Source organism: Oncorhynchus masou, chromosome 22 (genome assembly GCF_036934945.1).
Source record: "Oncorhynchus masou masou isolate Uvic2021 chromosome 22, UVic_Omas_1.1, whole genome shotgun sequence".
NCBI lineage: Eukaryota > Metazoa > Chordata > Actinopteri > Salmoniformes > Salmonidae > Oncorhynchus > Oncorhynchus masou.
In genome coordinates this window covers 18,398,504-18,422,831 of record NC_088233.1, presented here as the reverse complement: position 1 = coordinate 18,422,831, position 24,328 = coordinate 18,398,504, and the positions used below count along the sequence as shown (strand labels likewise).

The 24,328-nt window shown below is 45.7% G+C and overlaps 1 protein-coding gene and 1 pseudogene across 1 annotated transcript; both read right to left on the bottom strand.

Moving 5' to 3' along the window:
* Positions 1 to 2: 2 nt before the first annotated feature.
* Positions 3 to 5,364, bottom strand: LOC135509130 (N-lysine methyltransferase setd6). Its single transcript, XM_064929517.1, has 9 exons — positions 5,215 to 5,364; positions 4,852 to 4,923; positions 4,551 to 4,695; positions 4,318 to 4,459; positions 4,025 to 4,219; positions 1,585 to 1,708; positions 1,304 to 1,484; positions 1,050 to 1,192; positions 3 to 643 (listed from the first exon to the last, which is right to left on the bottom strand). Exons 1-9 carry the CDS (start codon positions 5,239 to 5,241, stop codon positions 323 to 325), a joined length of 1,350 nt encoding a protein of 449 aa, XP_064785589.1. The 5' UTR covers positions 5,242 to 5,364; the 3' UTR covers positions 3 to 322.
* Positions 5,365 to 5,971: 607 nt separating this feature from the next.
* On the bottom strand, positions 5,972 to 23,964 carry LOC135508791 (cytochrome P450 2D3-like; annotated as a pseudogene).
* Positions 23,965 to 24,328: the final 364 nt, after the last annotated feature.

Sequence of the window (24,328 nt, the reverse complement as noted above, 5' to 3'; positions counted from 1 at the left end):
TGGAGACTGCTGTTTGTTTTATTATGCAAAACATGATAGCAGTGTACATTACGATCAAGCAGTTCACTCGACAGCTGCGGCCACCGAAGGTCCATTGCCGGTTTGGGTAACTTATCGTGACCCATGGAGGACCTTGTATGGCGCAGTACTTCCAACAGTCTCAAAGAAGCCATTGCTCATCAGTCACATACAAATTCACAAGGATATACAGTTAAATCAGTTTTCCAAATATGTTCAGTTACAATTGGCCTAAAGCTGGCCACTGGCTCTAACCCTTTAGGCTTGTTTTGAGTGGAGATCTTGTGTTGCTTTTTGTGGCAACTTATGGTTTGGTGAGCTCCAGAAGCTGATGCAGGATAGTCTTCTGTCCGTAGCGGACCTGGAGTGCTCTCCTCTGCCGGCTGCTCAGTTTTGGATAGCCATCTTCATCCTCCAGCAGCACCTTGTCTTTCAGCATGTCCTCCCCATAAGAGTCCAGTGTGAAGCGGGCTGCAGCGTGCACCAGATGCCTCCAGAGAGGGGGCAGACTAGGCAGGCCCTCGTTGGAGAGTGCCTGCAACATTTTCTCCTCGTCATCATCTGCCTCCTCCCAGCCTTCGTTCTCTCTGAAGTCCTCAAACTCCTCTACTGACATGCACAGGATCTAGGGAGAGGCAATGTATTTTTTTAAACATTTTAACAGGCAAGTCAGTTAAGAACAAATTCTTATTTTCAATGATGGCCTAGGAACAGTGGGTTAACTGCCTGTTCAGGGGCAGATTTGTACCTTGTCAGCTCGGGGGTTTGAACTTGCAACCTTCGGGTTACTACTCCAATGCTCTAACCACAAGGCTACCCTGCCGCTCCAGTAGTATACTGGATAGTCTTATGAACTGGGTGGTTCGAGCCCTGAATGCTGAAAGCTGTGGTATATTGGACCACATACCACTTTTTTACAGCAATAAGGCACCTTGGGGTTTGTGATATGGCCAATATGCTGTGGTATATTTGCCAAATACCCCACCCCCTCATTGCTTAAATATTCAATTATGAGCTCTTAATATGGTTACCTTGAGTGTTGTGTACATCTCTGTGTCAGTGAGGGACCCTGACTTTCCGAAGATAAACACTCCCTTGTCTCCAACCATCTCCATCTCACACAAAAGACTCCACTTCTCCACAAGGAGGCGCTGTTCGGCTTCAGACCGAGTCACTGAGATATGGAACAGACGTGAATTTGTCAAAACCATAAGGACATTTTAGAAATCTGGCTTCTAATTCGGGTTGATTCAGTTTGTGTATTAGTTGTCGGATCAGTAATCACCTTGCACAGCTGCTTTGTATACATTGGACATGGGTATGTCTGCCGTGTCGTTGCTATTACTTTGATATGGCTCGGCAAAGCCGTACATGTGTAGGAGCTGCCAGTTGGCCATCTGACCATATGTGTTATACACTTCCTCTCCTTTCCGGATACTTCGCACTGACACCATCTTCAAACACTCCTGTGAATGCAGAGAGAAAAAGGACATATCATATTCTTGCTATACACCCACTATATAGGATTAGTGAACAGAATGTCAACTGTAGGGGGGTTTTACTCACAGGTGTGTATTCCAGATTGGCGTTGTGATTTGACACGTGGTTCAACATGTCCGCAATGGGCACCATCATGGGAGGATTGGGGTCCTTCTCATCCTCATCCTCCTCATCCAGGGGCTCCTGGAAACTGCAGAGGAAATGAGAGAGTGGATTATGGGATTGTATTCAGAGCCAGACAGCAAACTGATCAGCACTTGAAGAGTATCAGTAGCACTACAAAAGCGTCAAACACTCCAGCCGTTCCATCAAAATGGACAACATACTGAAGAAAGACAAATCCTTGACAGGTAAATCACCTCCAAAGCTTGATGGACCATGAAGCTGGACACAAGTAATGAGGGAGAAGCTGGACACAAGTAATGAGGGAGAAGGTGAATGTTGTTTAAACAGCCATGAAGTTTTTCCTTATAGTACTGTATAGTAAGACACTGGTCTCACCTGGGGTGTAGCCTCTGCAGATTCCCCAACAACCGGATGTTCCGGTTTTCAGGGGAAATGGGAAAAGAGCCTGTGATGAGTCACGCGACTTCCACTTTTGGATTGTAACACTCCACTCCATCTTAACTCCTCCACATTTACTGAATTGGTTGAACAGTGCAGAAGAGAACCTCCTGACAGTTTTTTTCTTCTCGTCAAGAACAGTATGTAGGGGAACTAGTTTTGTGTGTTTCTTTCACACCTGCTATGTTAGGTTACCTGGGGTGTGGTGTGTGTAAATCATCCAATCACACAAGAGGGGTGTGTTGTGTGGAAATCATCACCCAATCACAGGAGTGGCTTTTGAAGGAATATTGTAGAGAATCTGGGTTGAACGTATGCTGCCAGAAACAAACCTGGTTCCCCCAAAACACATCAGCAACATTTTAATTTGCTGTTCCTTGGCTTGGTTATCCAGTTACACTTCAGCTTTATCAGTGATTTGTGTGAAATGAATAATACAAATATGGGCTTAAATTGTAAATACAAAGATATTGACTTATACATAGAAGTACTATCAACTTCTGTTACTGTTCAATTATGCACCTATGAAGTGTAACCGATTGCTTTGCAGTAGCGGTCTTCACGGGTCCAACAATTTTCTAACTTATATTTATTATAATTTGTTTTATCATCATCATCATTATTATTATTGTAGGCATATTTAAAAATCTAAGCCAGTTCTTTATATATGCAAATAGTATTGTTTCATTTTGTTGATACATTTTAAAAATTGTGTTCGAACTGTCTTTTTAATTTTGTTCTAAGTATTTAGTTGAAGATTGGTTAAAAAAAATAGACCTGTTGTAAAATAAATAGCATTATCCTATTGCTGTAATTTGTTGGGTAGGTCTGCGGTAGGCACTTGCTTTGTTGGTAATTTCAGCAAGCTAGGCCTGTACAAAACTTTTGTTTTGGTTTAAACCAGTTCTTTAAATAGGATATGCAACACGTGTTTTGTTTAATTCTGTTGAGACAGAATGCAATATGCAATATAATAACCTGTTCATATTTTCCCAATAACATGACTCAGGCCTACTTTTTATATTACCCTAATAAAGTTACGAAACGTTTGAAGGTTTAGTGTGTTATGGCTATTATTAGGCTTAGCTATGAAGGCAGTGCACATCAGCGTTCCAACTGACTCGTGAACTTGAGGTGCGGAAGACTGTTTTAGGCCCACCAGTTACTCCTTTAAATCTAATATTATGCTTATCTTTGTAAAAAAAAATATTCTGATTGAAAATTAACAAATTTGCCCCCTTCTTTACGACTATATCTCTATAGCGGTAGTTAACTATCTGACAAGCATAAAGAAATGCATGTCGATGTCGGGAACATGGAGCTGGCACTTCTCGATCTTTCTCTTGGACTCTCTAGAGCTAGGTTTCTCTTGCTTTATATTTTAAATATTAATATCACACAGTGGCGCTAAGGCCTATATAAATACAATGCTTGATGTATTTAGCACTCATCTCTGACAGCTGAGCAGTGAGGTGGACAAATATAAAGTTAAAAACAATAGGATATAACATTTTGAATATGCTACACATCAATGATTTTTGTATATTTTTTTATTGGGTTATAGGTAGTTTTTAAGGACACATAACTGTGTATCATTTGGCCAATATCGCTGGTAGCGGCCGGTCATAGGTTTCTTTCTCGCTCTTTCTTCTCTCGGATCCGAAACGGCACGGTCTGTTTGGATCTGTTTTTCCACAGGCCTTTTTGGGAACTGGTCTGATTGTTCTCAGGTCCATTCGGAACAGGTCTTGGTTTTAAAATGTTTTAATTTATGCACATCTGGTCAGGTGGGAAAGCCACGGACCCAGTTTGAAACAGGTCTAACTTTTTGAACCCATGAAGACCTCTGCAATATGTTCCAAATGTACAAGCAGCTTAGTAGAAAGCCTGTCACCCCATTCCTCCTCATGCTTTCCTTGGTGCCTGAGCCATACAACCTCACCTGTAAGCCATGACAAAAGCCACCAGGCTTCTGTAGAGGTCCAGTGTATGTCTCTCTGGGTCCCACAGGTCAGGGTGTAACGTAATGAAAGGTAGGACGATGTCTTTGTACTCTTTCTGGATGTTGGTGAGGTCAGTATCCACCGCCTCTGGGATCCCTGTCCCCTTCAGGAGTCTGTCCCGCTCATCCTTTGACCTACAAATCACATCCACAAAATACAACTCAGAATACTCAAATGCAACAGTTTACTCAACTCAAGAATATTAGAACATACTGTATGTGTTTGCCCTTACCAGAACATGGGGTGATCCAGAGCTGTGAAGTCAGACCAGAGGGATAGGTAAGGCCTCCAGTGGGACTGTGGAGATGTGTACTCATACATCAGTGCCAGGAGGAGGGGCACCCATCCAGACGTATTCTCCAGAGATGCTTTACCTAGGGAGGAACAGATGTTATCTTTGGGGGCCACCAACGAGGTGTGTGTGTGTGTGTGTGTGTGTGTGTGTGGGTGTGTGTGTAGTCTCACCCTCCTCCAGCACAGCCAGGACCTTGGTGGTGCCTTGGTGCAGAAGAGCCATTCTGGGTATAGTAAAGAGCAACTCTCCTTCATCTATGTCCTCCTTAGCCAGCATGCCATACTCTGCCACTGTGCCCTCATTGCTGATGTACACCTTGGGGAATGAATACAACTGAATGACCATTAACACAGAACCCATAGCAATAGTCTGGTAAGTTCCACCCCCAATACTCCTGTAGGTATGTGAAATACATGGCATTTTACAAATTGCAGACAATGTCTTTGTACGCTTTCTGATTGTTGTGATTACCTTGTTGTTGAGTTTCAGCCCCACTCCTTCACACCACTGTAGGAAGCTCTGGAGAGGGTCGCTGCCCTCTGTCTACACAGGAAACAAGGATCATCACACCATCAGACTCCCATGACCAAACAATAATCAATGATGCAGACGGGTAAGATTAAACATATTGACACGTGCAAAAAAAACACCACTGTCAAAGATTCTTATTCACCTAGTTTGCTAGTTATTCCTACGGGTTGGTAACTTTCAAGCTAGCTAGCATTCATAACTGAAATCATGAACCCATGAGCTAGCTAGCAAGTCGCATCACTAACAACAACGCGTTTTCCAACATACAAGTATGTAGCTTAGCAAAATAAACCATATCTCTACCTTGAGTCTTTTAGCATCGGTTGCCATGCTGTGCAAGAAATTGTGCTGTTGTACAACTCAAAGATTAGTGTAATTCACGAATAATTTAATACAAAGTAGATTCCAGAAAGCTTATGCTATGGGTATGTGTTCATTTCCGCAAACCACGTGTGTCGCATCTTTGACGTCATGTCGCAGGACTTCATGGTCATGTCAAAACAAAATAAAATATTTATTTAAAATTTCTTTCGGCATGGTTGGTCATTGTGATTACATTTTAATTTCCCCCCTTAATTTTTAAAATAATTCTGGCTGTGTTTATTATTGAAGTACACTGCTCAAAAAAATAGGGAACACTTAAACAGCACAATGTAACTCCAAGTCAATCACACTTCTGTGAAATCAAACTGTCCACTTAGGAAGCAACACTGATTGACAATAAATTTCACATGCTGTTGTGCAAATGGAATAGACAACAGGTGGAAATTATAGGCAATTAGCAAGACACCCCCAATAAAGGAGTGGTTCTGCATGTGGTGACCACAGACCACTTCTCAGTTCCTATGCTTCCTGGCTGATGTTTTGGTCACTTTTGAATGCTGGCGGTGCTTTCACTCTAGTGGTAGCATGAGACGGAGTCTACAACCCACACAAGTGGCTCAGGTAGTGCAGCTCATCCAGGATGGCACATCAATGCGAGCTGTGGCAAGAAGGTTTGCTGTGTCTGTCAGCGTAGTGTCCAGAGCATGGAGGCGCTACCAGGAGACAGGCCAGTACATCAGGAGACGCGGAGGAGGCCGTAGGAGGCCAGCAGCAGGACCGCTACCTCAGCAGCAGGACCGCGACCGCTTGCCTTTGTGCAAGGAGGAGCAGGAGGAGCACTGCCAGAGCCCTGCAAAATGACCTCCAGCAGGCCACAAATGTGCATGTGTCTGCTCAAACGGTCCGAAACAGACTCCATGAGGGTGGTATGAGGGCCCGACGTCCACAGGTTGGGGTTGTGCTTACAGCCCAACACCGTGCAGGACGTTTGGCATTTGCCAGAGAACACCAAGATTGGCAAATTCGCCACTGGCGCCCTGTGCTCTTTACAGATGAAAGCAGGTTCACACTGAGCACATGTGACAGAGTCTGGAGATGCCGTGGAGAACGTTCTGCTGCCTGCAACATCCTCCAGCATGACCTGTTTGGCGGTGGGTCAGTCATGGTGTGGGGTGGCATTTCTTTTGGGGGGCCGCACAGCCCTCCATGTGCTCGCCAGAGGTAGCCTGGCTGCCATTAGGTACCGAAATGAGATCCTCAGACCCCTCGTGAGACCATATGCTGGTGCGCTTGGCCCTGAGTTCCTCCTCATGCAAGACAATGCTAGACCTCATGTGGCTGGAGTGTGTCAGCAGTTCCTGCAAGAGGAAGGCATTGATGCTATGGACTGGCCCGCCCGTTCCCCAGACCTGAATCCAATTGAGCACATCTGGGACATCATGTCTCGCTCCATCCACCAACGCCACGTTGCAACACAGACTGTCCAGGAGTTGGCGGATGCTTTAGTCCAGGTCTGGGAGGAGATCCCTCAGGTGACCATCCGCCACCTCATCAGGAGCATGCCCAGGCGTTGTGGGGAGGTCATACAGGCATGTGGAGGCATTTTTTATATTGGTCAAATATTTGGGGAAGCCTGGCTTCCCTTGGCATCCATGAATACATGCCACTGCTCCTAACTAGTTCCTTACATCAAGTCTGTAGGGTTTGGGGGACAGAGTAATACTGACTATACAGGGGTATAGTCAGGTACCCCTGCGTTCTCAGTTAATACAAACTTGAAGTTTCTCAAGAGAGTAACCATGATGAGCAAGTCCTTCTCCAAGACACATTTGTGGCCCTGCAACAACAACAAACTGCATTACCTATTTACTTCCTATGCAGTCAACAACATCAGTGATGCACCTTGTGTTGCTCTATCCCTCACCTGCAGAGAACGGCATGAAGGCCTCAGGCTTCTCAAACTCTCCCTGTTCGTTCAGGAGGTTTAAGGGGTTGAACTCATGGGGGAACTTCCACTGTCCCTCTTCGTATAGCACAGACGTGAGGTTTGTAACGATAAGAGTGCCCTAAAATAAGAAAAGAAGAAAGTGCAAAGCTGTCATCAAGGCAAATGGCTACTTTGAAGAATCTCAAATCTCAAATATATTTTGATTTGTTTTTTGTTACCCTTGAATGAGTAGGTGTGTTCAAACTTTTGACTGGTACTGTATTTTCATGATTTTTAGATAAAATAAAATGAACTAGAATCATAGTTTCAGGTGGTCTTCACAGAAAATCAAAGATTCATAATTGCGAAATTACTGAAATGTGTTTTCTTGATTCCAACAATAGTATAGTTTTTGACGCTATTTCTTCTTCCTTGTAAGGCATGGTTGACCATAAGTTGTTGGGGTCGTCCTGCAAAGTCCACACCCTTGGTGAAGTAATGACAATGTTTGGAACAAATCATGTAACTGATTTGAACACTGACGCCATTGATTCTTGACGCTATTTGATGCATAAAAATTGTACCATCTCAAGAGCTATCAAAGGATTCCCCAAACTCAGATGCAGCAGATTCCCAAATATTGGAATGGGTTGTGGACCAGGAGAAAAGCTTTTGGGTCTATTAATCTTCAGGATGAAGAAGAGGCAGATGCCTATGCACAGCAGAACGAACGAGCCAAATCAAGTCAAATTCTATTAGTCACATGCACTGAATACAACAGATGTAGTAGACCTTACAGTAAAATGCTTAATTACGAGCCCCTAACCGGCAGTGCGGTTTCAAAAAATATGGATAAGAATATTAGATAAAAGTAACAAGTAATTAAAGATGATGATCTGTTGTTCTGTTCCACGCTGCACACTGCTCTTCATACACACACAGGACATTCACACACGGGTGTACAAATGTTTACACACTGGCTTTTGTGTACTAAAGTCATTGCCATTGCAGGAGGTAGGCCTATGCTTCTCGGTATGATAAACATTTGTGAACAAAAATAAGAAAACAAAACAGGCTGCTGAATTGAAGTTATATGAGACAATATAAGTTTGTATCATTGTTGTTATTCTCTAACTATAAATGTATGTACTAATAAAACCTTTTGGTAAAGGCTTTATTAGGTATATGCACTTTAAGACTTGTCATAAGCATGTATGACCACTTTATGTCTTATCATCTCACAATGATCTTGATTAAATAACAGCCATTTTGAGCCAGTTATGAATTAGAGGTATAACTTCCACATTTCCATCTCTCTTAGGGCTTCAACACCTATTGGCCTGCACAGAAGAACAATGTCTGGATATTGAAATCATGTAATGTTTTACTTACAGTTGAAGTCGGAAGTTTACATACACCTTAGCCAAATACATTTCAACTCAGTTTCACAATTGCTGACGTTTAATCCTAGTTAAAATTCCCTGTCAGTTCGGACCACCACTTTATTTTAAGAATGTGAAATGTCAGAATAATAGTAGAGAGAAAGATATATTTCAGGTTTTATTTCTTTCATCACATTCCCAGTGGGTCAGAAGTTTACATACACTCGATTAGTATTTGGTAGCATTGCCTTTAAATAGTTTAACTTGGGTCAAACGTTTCGGGCAGCCTTCCACAAGCTTCCCACAATAAGTTGGATGAATTTTGGTCCATTCCTCCTGACAGAGCTGGTGTAACTGCTGGAGTCAGGTTTGTAGACCTCCTTGCTCACACACACTTTTTCAGTTCTGCCCACACATTTTCTACAGGATTGAGGTCAGGGCTTTGTGATACCTTGACTTTGTTGTCATTAAGCCATTTTGCAACAACTTTGGAAGTATGCTTGGGGTCATTATCCATTTGGAAGACCCATTTGCGACCAAGCTTTAACTTTCTGACTGATGTCTTGAGATGTTGCTTCAATATATCCACATAATTTTCCTACCTCATGATGCCATCTATTTTGTGAAGTGCACCAGTCCCTCCTGCAGCAAAGCACCCCCACAACATGATGCTGCCACCCCCGTGCTTCATGGTTGAGATGGTGTTCTTTGGCTTGCAAGCCCCCCTGTTTTTCCTCCAAACATAATGATGATCATTATGGCCAAACAGTTCTATTTTTGTATCATCAGACCACAAGACTTTCTCCAAAAAGTATGATCTTTGTCCCCATGTGCAGTTGCAAACCGTAGTCTGGCTTTTTTATGGCGGTTTTGGAGCAGTGGCTTCTTCCTTGCTGAGCGGCCTTTCAGGTTATGTCGATATAGGACTCGTTTTACTGTGGATATAGATACTTTTGTACCTGTTTCCTCCAGAATCTTAACAAGGTCCTTTGCTGTTGTTCTGGGATTGATTTACACTTTTCGCACCAAAGTACGTTCATCTCTAGGAGACCGAACGAGTCTCCTTCCTGCGCGGTATGACGGCTGCGTGGTTCCATGGTGTTTATACTTGTGTACTATTGTTTGTACAGATGAACGTGTTACATTCAGGTGTTTGGAAATTGCTCCCAAGGATGAACCAGACCAGTCTACAATTTTTGTCTGAGGTCTGGCTTATTTATTTTGATTTTCCCATGATGTCAAGCAAAGTTTGAAGGTACGCCTTGAAATATATCCACAGGTACACCTCCAATTGACTCAAATGATGTCAATTAGCCCATCAGATGCTTCTAAAGCCATGACATTATTTTCTGGAATTTTCCAAGCTGTTTAAAGGCACAGTCAACTTAGTGTATGTAAACTTCTGACCCACTGGAATTGTGATACAGTGAATTATAAGTGAAATAATCTGTCTGTAAACAATTGTTGGAAAAATTACTTGTGTCATGCAGAAAGTAGATGTCCTAACTGACTTGCCAAAACAAGACATTTGTGGAGTGGTTGTAAAACAAGTTTTAATGACTCCAACCTATGTGCATGTAAACTTCCGACTTCATCTGTACTTTCAACAGTGTCATCGTTATGTCAATATTTGTAGGTCTGATACATTTACATTACATTTAAGTCATTTAGCAGACGCTCTTATCCAGAGCGACTAAAAGCCTATCAGGCTTATTGGAAGTTATGTTATCCTATTATTAACTGACCACGAACTGTGTGGATAGAATGTGTGTCATGACTCCTACCGAATGTGGCTCCCCTTCCTGTTCGGGTGGCACCGGCCTACTAGCTGCCACTGATCCCTTTTCCCCCTTTTCTGTTTATTGGTTGCACCTGTGTTTAGTTTAAGTTAATTGGTTGGGCTTTATTTACCAGTCGGCCCGCCTGCTGGTTGTGCAGGATTATTTTCAGTGTACATGGCTGTATGTCACAGTTGTCCGTGTGTTTGGATTTTGCTGGACTGTTTAAGTGCCCCATGTTTGGGGCATTTGTTTGGGTTGGCGTCTGTTCACCGTTGTGGTGCATTAAAAAGTAGCGCTACCCTGAACTCTCTGCTTCCTGCGCCTGACTTCTTCCCCACTTCACCCCGGGTATTACAGAATCCCTCACCCTTAAAAAATTGAGTCAGCAGGAGCAGCTGCCAACCCCCTCCCATCGATGGAGGAACGTGTCCTCCACCATACCACCGTCATCCATCGGATAGGATCGCAAGGGACTATGATGGAGCGGCGGCGGGGTGTTAGGGGTTCTTGCTCCAACTGGAACTGTACCTGGCGACCGTGAGGGCCACTCCCTCGGGAGCGGAGAGGGTGAGTGTCCTCGTCTCCTGCCTGATGGGTCGTGCTCTGGAGTGGGCAAACGCAGTCTGGAATGGCCCAGACTCGGCGAAGGAGCACTACGCTTTCGTGCCGTGTTTGATCACCCTCCAGAGGGCTGAGCGGCGGGTGAGCGACTGTTCCACCTTAGGCAGGAGAAGAGGAGAGCACAGGATTAAGTGTTGGAGTTCCGGACCTTGGCCGCTGGGGCTGGGTGGAACGACAGGGCCCTGATAGACCACTACCGATGTAGTCTCCGGGAGGACGTCCGCAGGGTGCGAGCGTGTCGGGACACCACTCTCTCCCTTGATGAACTCATCGACATGTCTATCCGGCTGGACAATCTGCTGGCTACCCGCGAGCGTTCGGAGAGGGTCCTGTTCGTTCCACCACCCAGCGCTCCCGCTCCCATTCCTATGAAGTTAGGGGGGCCGTGCCGAGGGGTACCGGATGAGGAGGCTCCCCCTGCACCAGCTGTGGTCGGAGAGGACACACGGCCGATCGGTGCTGGGGGGGCCCGTCTGGGAGTCGAGAGGACAGGCGGAACGCTTCTCGGTCACCCCAGGTGAGTCGGCACCAAACTCACCCAGAACCCCCTGTTGGTCACATGTTTGTCTTGATTTTGTTTCTTGATTTTTTTTCCCCTCTTCCCAGCATAAGGTGCTAGTCGATTCAGGTGCTGCTGGGAACTTTATGGATCGTGGACTCGCCATCAAACTAGGTGTTCCGCTCGTGCCGATTAATTCTCCCTTCCCCGTGCACTCCCAAGATAGCCGGTCATTAGGGTCAGGGTAGGGCAGGGAGGCCACGGTTCCACTGGACATGGTGACGCAGGGGAATCATACGGAGCGGATTAGTCTCTTCATTATCGATTTGCCTGCGTTTCCAGTGGTGCTGGGGATTCCCTGGCTGGCTAGTCACAATCCTAAGATTTTGTGGAGACAGGGGGTTCTCCATGGGTGGTCAGAGGAGTCTGGGAGTTTCCATTGATGCCACGTCGGTGGAGAGTCCAGACCAGGGTTCCACGGTGCGCATCCCCCCCTGAATATGCCGATTTGGCATTCGCTTTCAGTAAGAAGAGAGCGACTAAACTACCACATCATCGACAGGGTGATTGTGCGATACATCTCCAGGTAAACGCTGCACTTCCCATTGTCCCAGGAGGAGACATTGGCTATGGAGACATATGTCATGGAATCTCTGGGGCAGGGGTACATTTGGCCCTCCATCTCACACGTCTCCTCGAGTTTCTTTTTTGTGAAGAAAAAGGAGGGAGGTATGCGTCCGTGCATTGATTATAGAGGTCTAAATACCATCACAGTGGGGTTTAGTTACCCACTACCTCTCATCGCTACGGTGGTGGAATAATTTCACGGAGCACAGTTTTTCACCAAACTGGACCTCAGGAGCGCGTATAATCTGGTGCATATTCGGGATGGAGACGAGTGGAAAACCGCGTTTAGTACCACATCGGGCCACTATGAGTACCTCGTCATGCCGTATGGGTTAAAGAATGCTCCAACCGTCTTTCAATCCTTTATAGACGAGAATCTCAGGGACCTGCACAGGCAGGGCGTGGTTGTCTATATCGATGATATTCTGATCTATTCCGCCACCTGCGCCGTGCATGTGTCTCTGGTACCCAAGGTGCTTGGTAGACTGCTGGAGCATGACCCATACGTCAAGGCTGTGAAGTGTGTGTTCTCCAAACGAGCTGTCTCCTTCCTGAGTTATTTCCACATCAGGGTGGTGATGAAATGTGACCTCATTAAGGCCGTGCGTAATTGGCCGACTCCTACCACGGTGAAGGTGGTGCAGTGGTTCTTGGGGTTTGCCAATTACTACCAGAGGTTTATCCGGGGTTTTGGCCAGGTAGCGGCCCCCATTACCTCACTTCTGAAGGGGGGGGCGGTGCGTTTGCGGTGGTCGGCAGAGGCGGACAGAGCCTTCAATAGGTTGAAGGCGCTGTTCACGGATGCACCCGTGTTGGTGCACCCGGACCTCTCTCTAGCATTCATAGTGGAGGTGGACTCGTCCGAGGCTGGGGTGGGTGCGGTGCTATCACAGGCTTGGATATATATGCCACCAAAACTCCGCCCCTGCGCTTTCTTTTCGAGGAAGCTCAATCTGGTGGAGCTTAATTATGATGTGGGGGACCGGGAGTTGTTAGCGGTGGTCAAGGCCCTGAGGGTGTGTGTAATGAGTCATATGTTACAAATCATTGGAGGTCGGTGACGTTTAAGATGAAGGAGGATGATTATTTTTTTTAGTAGAATGGCCTTATTTCTATTACAGCATATTGGATGACTGTCATTCATATTTCGTTCACCCAGCTCAATGTAACATCGATAGGTTTAGGCTACTACATGATACTGTAATTTTCCCTATACCCATCATAAGGTTACTACAACCTAGCCTATAAGTGCACTGGTTGAGGGAATTGTTTTATTATTCCAGGTGTCAGAACGTGACACATTCAATACGGCCTAGCACACTCTTCAATGCATCTAGCTGATCTAGGCTGTAATAGAGGTTAACCATTAGGATTTTTTTAACGCCAATACCGATTATTGGAGGGCCAAAAAAAAGCAGATACCGATTAATCGGACAATTTTTATATATATATTTGTAATAATGACAATTACAACAATACTGAATGAACACTTTTATTTTAACTTAAAATAATACATAAATAATATCTATTTAGTCTCAAATAAATAATGAAACATGGTCAATTTGGTTTAAATAATGCAAAAACACAGGGTTGGAGAAGAAAGTAAAAGTGCAATATGTGCCATGTAAAAAAAATAATGTTTAAGTTCCTTGCTCAGAACATATGAAAGCTGGAGGTTCAATATTCCCAGTTAAGAAGTTTTAGGTTGTAGTTATTATAGTAATTATGATGCGTCGACTATTTCTCTCTATACCATTTGTATTTCATATACCTTTGACTATTGGATGTTCTAATGGGCACTTTAGTATTGCCAGCCTAATCTCAGGAGTTGATAGGCTTGAAGTCATGCACAGCGCTGTGCTTCAAGTATTGTTAAGAGCTGCTGGCAAACACAGTAAATTTTCAATGAATGCTTAATAGCCTGCTACTCAGTCAGACTGCTCTATCAAATATCAAATCATAGACTTAATTAGAATATAATAAACACAGAAATACGAGGCTTTGGTCATTAATATGGTCATATCCGTAAACTATCATTTTGAAAACAAAACGTTTATTCTTTCAGTGAAATAAGGAACTGTTCCGTATTTTATCGAATGGGTGGCAACCCTAAGTCTAAATATTACTGTTACATTGCACAACCTTCAATGTCATGTCATAATTATGGAAAATTAGTTTGCAACGAGCCAGGCGGCCCAAACTGTTGCATATACCCTGAATCTGCTTGCACTGAACGCAAGAGAAGTGACACAATTTCCCTAGTGTCACGACTTCCACTTCCAGTCAGTTCCCCTCCTTGTTCGGGCGGCGGTCGGCGTCACCGGTCTTCTAGCCATCGTCAATACACTTTTCATTTTCCATTTGTTTTGTCTTGTTTTCCTACACACCTGGTTCTCATTTCCCTCATTAAGTGTTGTGTATTTAACCCCCATGTCTTTGTGTGGAATTGTTTATTGTAAGTGCTTGTGCACATGTTGACTGGTGCGCGACGGGTTTTGTACGCATGTCTTGTTATTCTTTATGTCGGTGGTTTTGATATTAAACTGCTCCGGCTATGACCTAGTTCTGCTCTCCTGCGTCTGACTTCCCTGCCACCGGTTGCGCACCCCATTACAGAATTCCACACCATGGAGTCAGCAGGAGCAGGTACCCCAGTTATAAGAGTCGAGGAGCGCGTCAGAGAACATGCGGCGATGCTACAACATCTCGGCGTCGCGATGGACTACGTTGTTCAGACCGTGGACCTCTGGGAGAGACAGGGAGTCACTCCAGCGCCTCCACCAGCACAACATGGATTTCCACTACTCGTCCCTCCTGTACCCGGTACCAGTGGGATGCGTCTCGCCCCTTCCGGGAAGTATGATGGGACGACGGCACGGTGCCAGGGGTTCCTGCTACAGCTGGACCTATACCTGGGCACCGTTTACCCGGCTCCCTTGGGAAGGGAGAGGGTGTACGCCCTCGTCTCATGCCTCTCAGGGAGAGCTCTGGAGTGGGCCAACGCCGTGTGGGGAGAAGGAGATGTGGCGTTGGACGACTTCACGGAGTAGTCTTCGACCACCCGCCCAAGGGTAGAGCGGCGGGTGAAAGTCTATTCCAGCTGAGGCAGGGGACGAGGAGCGGCCAGGAGTTCGCGCTGGAATTTCAGACCCTGGCCGCAAGAGCGGGATGGAACGACAGGGCCCTTATCGACCACTACCGTTGCAGCCTGTGCGAGGATGTCTGTCGGGAGTTGGCCTGCAGGGATACCACCCTCACCTTCGACCAGCTGGTGGACCTGGCCATTTGGTAGGATAGTACAACCTCAGGGCATTATGAGTAACTCCTCATGCCGTACAGGTTGAGGAATGCTACATCAGTCTTCCAAGCCTTTGTAGACAAGATTTTCAGGGACCTGCACGGGACCTGCACGGGCAGGGTGTAGTGGTGTATATTGATGACATTATGATATACTCCGCAACACGCATGTGAGCATGTGTCCTTGGTGCGCAGGGTGCTTGGTCGACTGTTGGAGCATAACCTGTACATCAAGGCTGAGATATGCCTGTTCTTAAACAGTCCGTATCCTTCCTAGCGTACCGCATTTCCACCGCAGGGGTGGAGATTGAGAGTAAACGCATTTCAGCCGTGCTGAATTGGCCGACTCCCTCCACGATAAAGGAGGTGTAGCGGTTTCTAGGGTTTTGGCTCCCATTACCTCACTGCTAAAGGGGGGGCCGGTGCATTTGCAGAGGTCGGCTGAGGCGCACAGGGCTTTTGGTCACCTGAGGGCTCTGTTTACCTCAGCTCCCGTGCTGGCCCATCCGGATCCTTCTTTGGCGTTCATAGTGGAGGTGGACACGTCCGAGGCTGGGATAGGAGCCGTGCTCTCTCAGCGCCCGGGTATGCCACCGAAGCTCCGCCCCTGTGCCTTCTTCTCGCGGAAGTGAAACTATGACGAGGGGGACCGGGAGCTGTTGGCTGTCGTCATGGCTCTGAAGGCGTGGAGACATTGGCTTGAGGGGGCTAAACGCCCTTTTCTCATCTGGACTGACCACTGCAATCTGGAGTACATCCGGACAGCGAGGAGACTGAACCTCGCCAGGCAAGGTGGGCCATGTTTTTCACCCGTTTTGTTTTCACACTTTCTTACAGACCAGGTTCACAGAACGTGAAGGCAGACGCACTGTCCCGGCTGTATGACACAGAGGAGCGGCCCATGGATCCAACCCCCCCATACTCCTGGCCTCCTGCCTGTTGGCACCAGTAGTATGGGAGCTGGACGCGGACATTGAACAGGCGTTACGTGCAGAGCCCGCTCCCCTCCAGTGTCCTGCTGAGCGTCTGTACGTTACGTCTGCTGTCCGTGATCGGCTGACCTATTGGGCCCACATGTCACCTTCTTCTGGTCATCCAGGCATCGTCGGTCGGACGGTGCGCTGTCTATGGGTTTATGTTTCAGTGTGCGCTCAGTGTTACGCTCCTGGGCACCTGCCCAGAGGTAAGCTACACCCCTTACCCGTTCCACAACGGCCATGGTCGCACCTGTCGATCGATTTCCTGACTGATCTTCCCCATCATGGAAACACCATGATCCTGGTTGTTGTGGATCGTTTCTCTAAGTCCTGCCATCTCCTTCCTCTGCCCAGTCTCCCTACGGCCCTACAGAGGCCTTGTTTACGCATGTCTTCCGGCACTACAGGGTGCCTGAGGATATAGTGTCTGATCGGGGTCCCCAGTTCACTTTCGAGGGTCTGGAGGGCGTTCATGGAACGTGTGGGGGTCTCGGTCATCCTTACCTCGGGTTTTCACTCCGAGAGTAACGGGCAGGTGGAGAGAGTTAACCAGGATGTGGGTAGGTTTCTGAGGTCTTATTGCCAGGACCGGCCGGGAGAGTGGGCGGCATTTGTGCCCTGGGCAGAGATGGCACAGAACTCATTCCTCCATTAACCTCTCCCCCTTCCAGTGCGTACTGGGGTATCAGCCGGTTCTGGCTCCTTGGCATCAGAGTCAGACCGAGGCTCCTGCGGTGGACGACTGGTTCAGTCGCCGCTCATGCATGTTCACCTTCAGTGTATGTTCACGTTCACCTTCAATATCATCAACCATGTGTAGTTAACTAGTGATTATGTGAAGATTGATTGTTTTTTAATAAGATAAGTTTAATGCTAGCTAGCAACTTACCTTGGCTCCTTGCTGTACATGCGTAACAGGTGGTCAGCCTGCCATGCAGTTTCCTCGTGGATTGCAATGTAATCGGCCACAGTCGCTGTCCCAAAATGCAAATTACCGATTGTTATGAAAACTAATCATTAGTCCAAAATAAAAGGTTTTCAACAGAATCGGCTGAATGAATCCACCCTTGATCATACGCAAACACAGTTCAATTTCATAGCAGCCACATACAAACAGCATGATAATTTTGCTCATTGTAGAATTTCTTCTCACATCTACTTGCTCTCCTCCTCTCACCTTTTCCCTTCACTTGTAGACTTCAGTGCACAACACATCAGCTGTTTGTGACCAGGCGGGAAAAAAACGTTCCAAGCCAAACCTTCGTATCATTACCGCTACACACAGCCTACCTACATCGTCGTAGCTACTAGAACTAATGCATCAGCAAGCAGTTTATCAGTTACAAAAGCATGGAAGAGTTCCAGTGTTGGATAGCCATAGCCAGATAGCTAAGATAGCTCTTCCTCAGGCCAGACCAACTTGAACCATCACAGTAGAGCACATATGTCAGAGTCAAGGCCCGCGGGCCACATCCGGCCCGCGAGAAGGTTTTTTACGGCCCCTGGGATGATCTTGATTTATTATTAGAACCGGCCCGCAGACCGCAGCAAGCCGGCAGCCCGCAGATCTTTTACACGCACCAATACTACATTTCCCACAATGCAACGGTGACGCACCGAGCAGTAGGCTGCTTTATTTCAATATTTATTGGCACAGCAGTCGTCAGCATCACAGTAAAATTAACTTTCAGATACCCATCAAAAATGGCAAAACGGAAGGTGGACACTGAGAACCGGGGTTTCAAACAAGGTGGGAGTCGGAGTATATGTTCACGGAGGTAGCTGGAAAACCTGTGTGTCTTCTGTGTGGAGAAAGTGTGGCGGTACTGAAAGAGTATAATCTGAGACGACATTATGAAACGAAACACGCGGACAAAAACAAGAATATGGACATGGAACAAAGGCTACAAAAGGCAGAGGAATTAAAACGAGGCCTCAAATCTCGACAGGCTCTGTTCAAAAAAGCCAAATCACAAGGCCAGGCTGCTGTCAAGGCCAGTTTTATTTTGGCAGAAGAGATCGCTAAATCAGCCCGGCCATTTACGGAGGGGGATTTCATCAAAAACTGCATGATTAAAGTTTGTGACGAAGTTTGCCCAGAAAAAAGGCAACTCTTTTTAAATGTGAGTCTGAGCAGAAACACCATTGCCGAGAGAGTAGACCAGTTGTCCATCAATCTAAAAGAGCAGCTTGTGAAAAAGGGAAAAGATTTCATTGCATATTCCTTGGCTGTGGATGAGAGCACCGACATTTCTGACATTGCCCAGTTGTCAATTTTCAAATTTGTCTTTTGTGTCTGTTGAAAATTAAAGATTACTGACAGAGCCATAAGAAAATATTGCTTTATTTATCTGATCATATTGGAATATATTTGTTAGGTTTTCAGTAGGTTCAATTAGGTTCACTAGACTATATGCGTCATTTAAAAATTTTTCAATGAACATTCGAACAGTCCGGCCCTCGGCTTGTAGCTAAATTTTTTATTTGGCCCTCCGTCCATTTGACTTTGACACCCCTGCAGTAGAGTAACCGTGATGAGGAAGAGCTCCATGCAAGCGAGTCCTTCTCCAAGACACATGTGTGGCCCTGCAACAACAACAAACTGCATTACCTCTTTACTTCCTATGCAGTCAACAACATCAGTGATGCACCTTGTGTTGCTCTATCCCTCACCTGCAGAGAACGGCATGAAGGCCTCAGGCTTCTCAAACTCTCCCTGTTCGTTCAGGAGGTTTAAGGGGTTGAACTCATGGGGGAACTTCCATTGACCCTTTTCAGACAGTACAGAGGTGAGGTTTGGAATGATCATAGTACCCTACAAGTTAAAAATGGAGAGAGATAATGAAACAGATAAGGTGAAGAAGAAAGAACATTAGGTAAGAGATTTTGAACACATTTTAGATACATTTGAGATGATACATTTAAGATGTATGTAAATACATAATCTCAAATGTATTTCCACTTCTCACCTTTGGGATACTGTAGCCCATCACCTCAGTGTCTCTGGTGATGCTATGAAACACACTGAGAGGGACAGTACTGGCAATGCGCTGAGCCTCGTGGGTCACTGCCTGTCCTCAAAGAGGCATGTATCTTTCCCTCCAGAACCGTGTCAATTTCCTGCTGAAACCTCTCTGAGTACTTGGCAAAGTGGGTGGGGTTATATCCTTCCTGTTTGGCCCTGTCCGGGGGTATCATCGGACGGGGCCACAGTGTCTCCCGACCCCTCCTGTCTCAGCCTCCAGTATTTATGCTGCAGTAGTTTTTCGTCGGGGGGCTAGGGTCAGTCTTTTATATCTGGAGTATTTCTCCTGTCTTATCAAATCAAATGTATTTATATAGCCCTTCGTACATCAGCTGATATCTCAAAGTGCTGTACAGAAACCCAGCCTAAAATCCCTAACAGCAAGCAATGCAGGTGTAGAAGCACGGTGGCTAGGAAAAACTCCCTAGAAAGGCCAAAACCTAGGAAGAAACCTAGAGAGGAACCAGGCTATGAGGGGTGGCCATTCCTCTTCTGGCTGTGCCGGGTGGAGATTATAACAGAACATAAACTACTGCAGCATAAATACTGGAGGCTGAGACAGGAGGGGTCAGGAGACACCGTGGCCCCATCCGATGATACCCCCAGACAGGGCCAAACAGGAAGGATATATCCCCACCCACTTTGCCAAAGCACAGCCCCCACACCACTAGAGGGATATCTTCAACCACCAACTTACCATCCTGAGACAAGGCCGAGTATAGCCCACAAAGATCTCCGCCACGGCACAACCCAAGGGGGCGCCAACCCAGACAGGAAGATCACGTCAGTGACTCAACCCACTCAAGTGACGCACCCCTCCTAGGAACGGCATGGAAGAGCACCAGTAAACCAGTGACTCAGCCCCTGTAATAGGGTTAGAGGCCGAGAATCCCAGTGGAGAGAGGTGAACTGGCCAGGCAGAGACAGCAAGGGCGGTTCATTGCTCCAGAGCCTTTCCGTTCACCTTCACACTCCTGGGCCAGACTACACTCAATCATATGACCCACTGAAGAGATGAGTCTTCAGTAAAGACTTAAAGGTTGAGACCGAGGCTGCGTCTCTCACATGGGTAGGCAGACCATTCCATAAAAATGGAGCTCTATAGGAGAAAGCCCTGCCTCCAGCTGTTTGCTTAGGAATTCTAGGGACAATTAGGAGGCCTGCGTCTTGTGACCATAGCGTACGTGTAGGTATGTACGGCAGGACCAAATCAGAAAGATAGGTAGGAGCAAGCCCATGTAATGCTTTGTAGGTTAGCAGTAAAACCTTGAAATCAGTCCTTGCCTTAACAGGAAGCCAGTGTGGGGAGGCTAGCACTGGAGTAATATGATCAATTTCTTTGGTTCTAGTCAGGATTCTAGCAGCCGTATTTAGCACTAACTGAAGTTTATTTAGTGCTTTATCTAGGTCGCCGGAAAGTAGAGCATTGCAGTAGTCTAACCTAGAATTAACAAAAGCATGGATTCATTTTTCTGCATCATTTTTGGACAGAAGGTTTCTGATTTTTGCAATGTTACGTAGATGGAAAAAAGCTGTCCTTGAAACAGACTTGATATATTCGTCAAAAGAGAGATCAGGGTCCAGAGTAACGCCGAGGTCCTTCACAGTTTTATTTGAGACGACTGTACAACCATCAAGATCAATTGTCAGATTCAACAGAAGATCTCTTTGTTTCTTGGGACCTAGAACAAGCATCTCTGTTTTGTCCGAGTTTAAAAGTAGAAAGTTTGCAGCCATCCACTTCCTTATGTCTGAAACACAGGCTTCTAGCGAGGGCAATTTTGGGGCTTCACCATGTTTCATTGAAATGTACAGCTGTGTGTCATCCGCATAGCAGTGAAAGTTAACATTATGTTTTCGAATGACATCCCCAAGAGGTAAAATATATAGTGAAAACAATAGTGGTCCTAAAACGGAACCTTGAGGAACACCGAAATGTACAGTTGATTTGTCAGAGGACAAACCATTCACAGAGACAAACTGATATCTTTCCGACAGATAAGATCTAAACAAGGCCAGAACTTGTCCGTGTAGACCAATTTGGGTTTCCAATCTCTCCAAAAGAATGTGGTGATCGATGGTATCAAAATCAGCACTAAGGTCTAGGAGCACGAGGACAGATGCAGAGCCTCAGTCTGATGCCATTAAAACGTAATTTACCACCTTCACAAGTGCAGTGCTATGATGGGGTCTAAAACCAGACTGAAGCATTTCGTAGACATTGTTTGTCTTCAGGAAGGCAGTGAGTTGCTGCGCAACAACTTTTCCTAAAAATTTTGAGAGGAATGGAAGATTCGATATAGGCCGATATCTGGTGTCCTATGTGATTTTAAGTATGCTCTCTCTAATTCTCTCTCTCTCTCTCTCTCTCTCTCTCTCTCTCTCTCTCTCTCTCTCTCTCTCTCTCTCTCTCTCTCTCTCTCTCTCTCTCTCTCTCTCTCTCTCTCTCTCTCTCTCTCTCTCTCTCTCTCTCTCTCTCTCTCTCTCTCTCTCTCTCTCTCTCTCTCTCTCTCTCTCTCTCTCTCTCTCTCTCTCTCTCTCTCTCTCTCTCTCTCTCTCTCTCTCTCGGAGGATAGGAGCCCTAGGACCATGCCTCATGACTACCTGACCTGATGACTCCTTGCGGTCCCCAGTCCACCTGGCCCTGCTGCTTCTCCATTTTCAACTGTTCTGCCTGCGGCTATGGAACCCTGACCTGTTCACCGGACGTGCTACCTATCCCAGACCTGCTATTTTCAACGCTCTGGAGACAGCAGGAGTGGTAGAGATACTCTGAATGATTGGCTATGAAAAGCCAACTGACATTTACCCCTGAGGTGCTGACCTGTTGCACCCTTGACAACCACTGTGATTATTATTATTTGACCCTGCTGGTCATCTATGAACATTTGAACATCTTGGCCATGTTCTGTTATATTCTCCACCCAGCACAGCCAGAAGAGGACTGGCCACCCCTCATATCCTGGTTCCTCTCAAGGTTTCTTCCTAGGTTCTGGCTTTTCTAGGGAGTTTTTCATAGCCACTGTGCTTCTACACCTGCATTGCTTGCTGTTTGGGGTTTTAGGATGGGTTTCTGTACAACACTTTGTGACATCAGCTGATGTAAAAAGGGCAAGATAAATACATTTGATTGATGTTGGCAACAAAAAAAGTGCTAAAATCAAAAAGGATTATCAACATTGCCTGTCACCTTTGTTCTTGCAAAATAATCTACAACAACTGTAGAAGTAGAAAGACACAATTTGAATGTAAACATTCAATGGGTCATAAGGTAGAGGAATACAGTGAGCAGTGTCTTGGAGGTGGTGTCTGTTCCAGCAAAGTGAAAGTTCAGGAGGTAAAAGATGAGTTGGGCCTCTGAAAAAGATCCATCATCTCCTCTCAGCTGGGGAGAGTACAGCTGTGACAGTGATTTTGAAGGCATGATACTAACTTATCATAACAATAGATGATGTGGTCTATCCCTCTCGTCCCTCTCGTCGCACTTAAACTCCCATAAGCAAAACTGACACACTTTTTCTAGTTCATCCAGGTAGCAGTCAATTAAGTCTCTTGGCTCCCCAGGAATCCTGGTTTCTTTATGCTGAGTGATAAGTCATCTGAGGGATAAGACATCTGTTTGCAACTAACTACATTTTTAAAGTCCTTCTGGAATGGCAAGGAAATGTGTTGGGCACTGTGTGGGCAGCATGGGCACTGTATCGTAAAGCTGTATAGAAACTCCCAAGTGAAGAGTCAGAACTACTATTTCACCAATCAGTGATCTAACACCCATATCTGTTTCATGGATTTTTCTGTGGAAAAATAACAATATTACCCTTTTTTATAAGAAATATGTTAGTTCTCTTTGAGAAAAGGGGTAATCTGTATAAGGACATCAGTTAAAAGGCTAATATGTTACTTTCTTACAATTTTTTTTCTCTATGTTCTACTTTCGTACCAATGCTTTTCTCCAAGAGTGCAATGATGTGTGATATCTCCCCAAGAATCCTCTCCTCCATGGACTGCTTTCCCAGTCCAACGTTTCTCAAGGTCATCAGGGCGAAGCGACAATGCTCTTTCCAGCAGGAGCCGTAGTCCATAAGAATGACACCTAGGAGAGTTTATTAGAGTCGGTGAGTATTTATTGACATATCAAATTATTGTTATGTTTTTAAGGGAGAAAAACTGTTATAGAAAGAAAAGATACACTACATGACCAAAAGTATGTAGACACCTGCTCATTGAACATCTCGATCCAAAATCATGGGCATTAATATGGAGTTGGTCCCCCCTCTGGTCCTATAACAGCCTTCACTCTTCTGGAAAGGTTAACCACTAGATGTTGGAACATTGCTCCGGGGATTGCTTCCATTCAGCCACAAGAGTGAACTCGGGCAATGGTGTTGGGAGATTAGGCCTGGCTCGCAGACGGCGTTCTAATTCATCCCAAAGTTGTTCGATTGGGTTGAGGACAGGGCTCTGTGTAGGCCAGTCAAGTTCTTCCTCACCGATCTCGACAAACCATTTCTGTATGGACCTCGCTTTGTGCACGGGGACATTGTCATCCAGAAAAGTGTCTTCCCCAGACTGTTGCCACAAAGTTGGAAGCATATAATCGTCTAGAATGTTGCTGTAGTGTTAAGATTTCCCTTCACTGGAACTAAGGGGCCCGAACCATGAACAACAGTCACAGACCAGTATTCCTCCTCCACCAAACTTTACAGGTGGCACTATGCATTCAAGCAGGTAGCGTTGTCCTGGCATCCACCAAACCCAGATTAGTCCGTTGGACTTCCAGATGGTGAAGCGTGATTCATCACTCCAGAGAACACGTTTCCACTACTCCAGAGTCCATTGTTGAGATATATATATATATATATGCATTATAAGGTTTAAAATGGTTCCACAGTTCTTTTCAGTCTCTGCCTCTTATAAAGAAACGGTCTGAGAGATGTGTGAGTTATTGCAGTCAAAA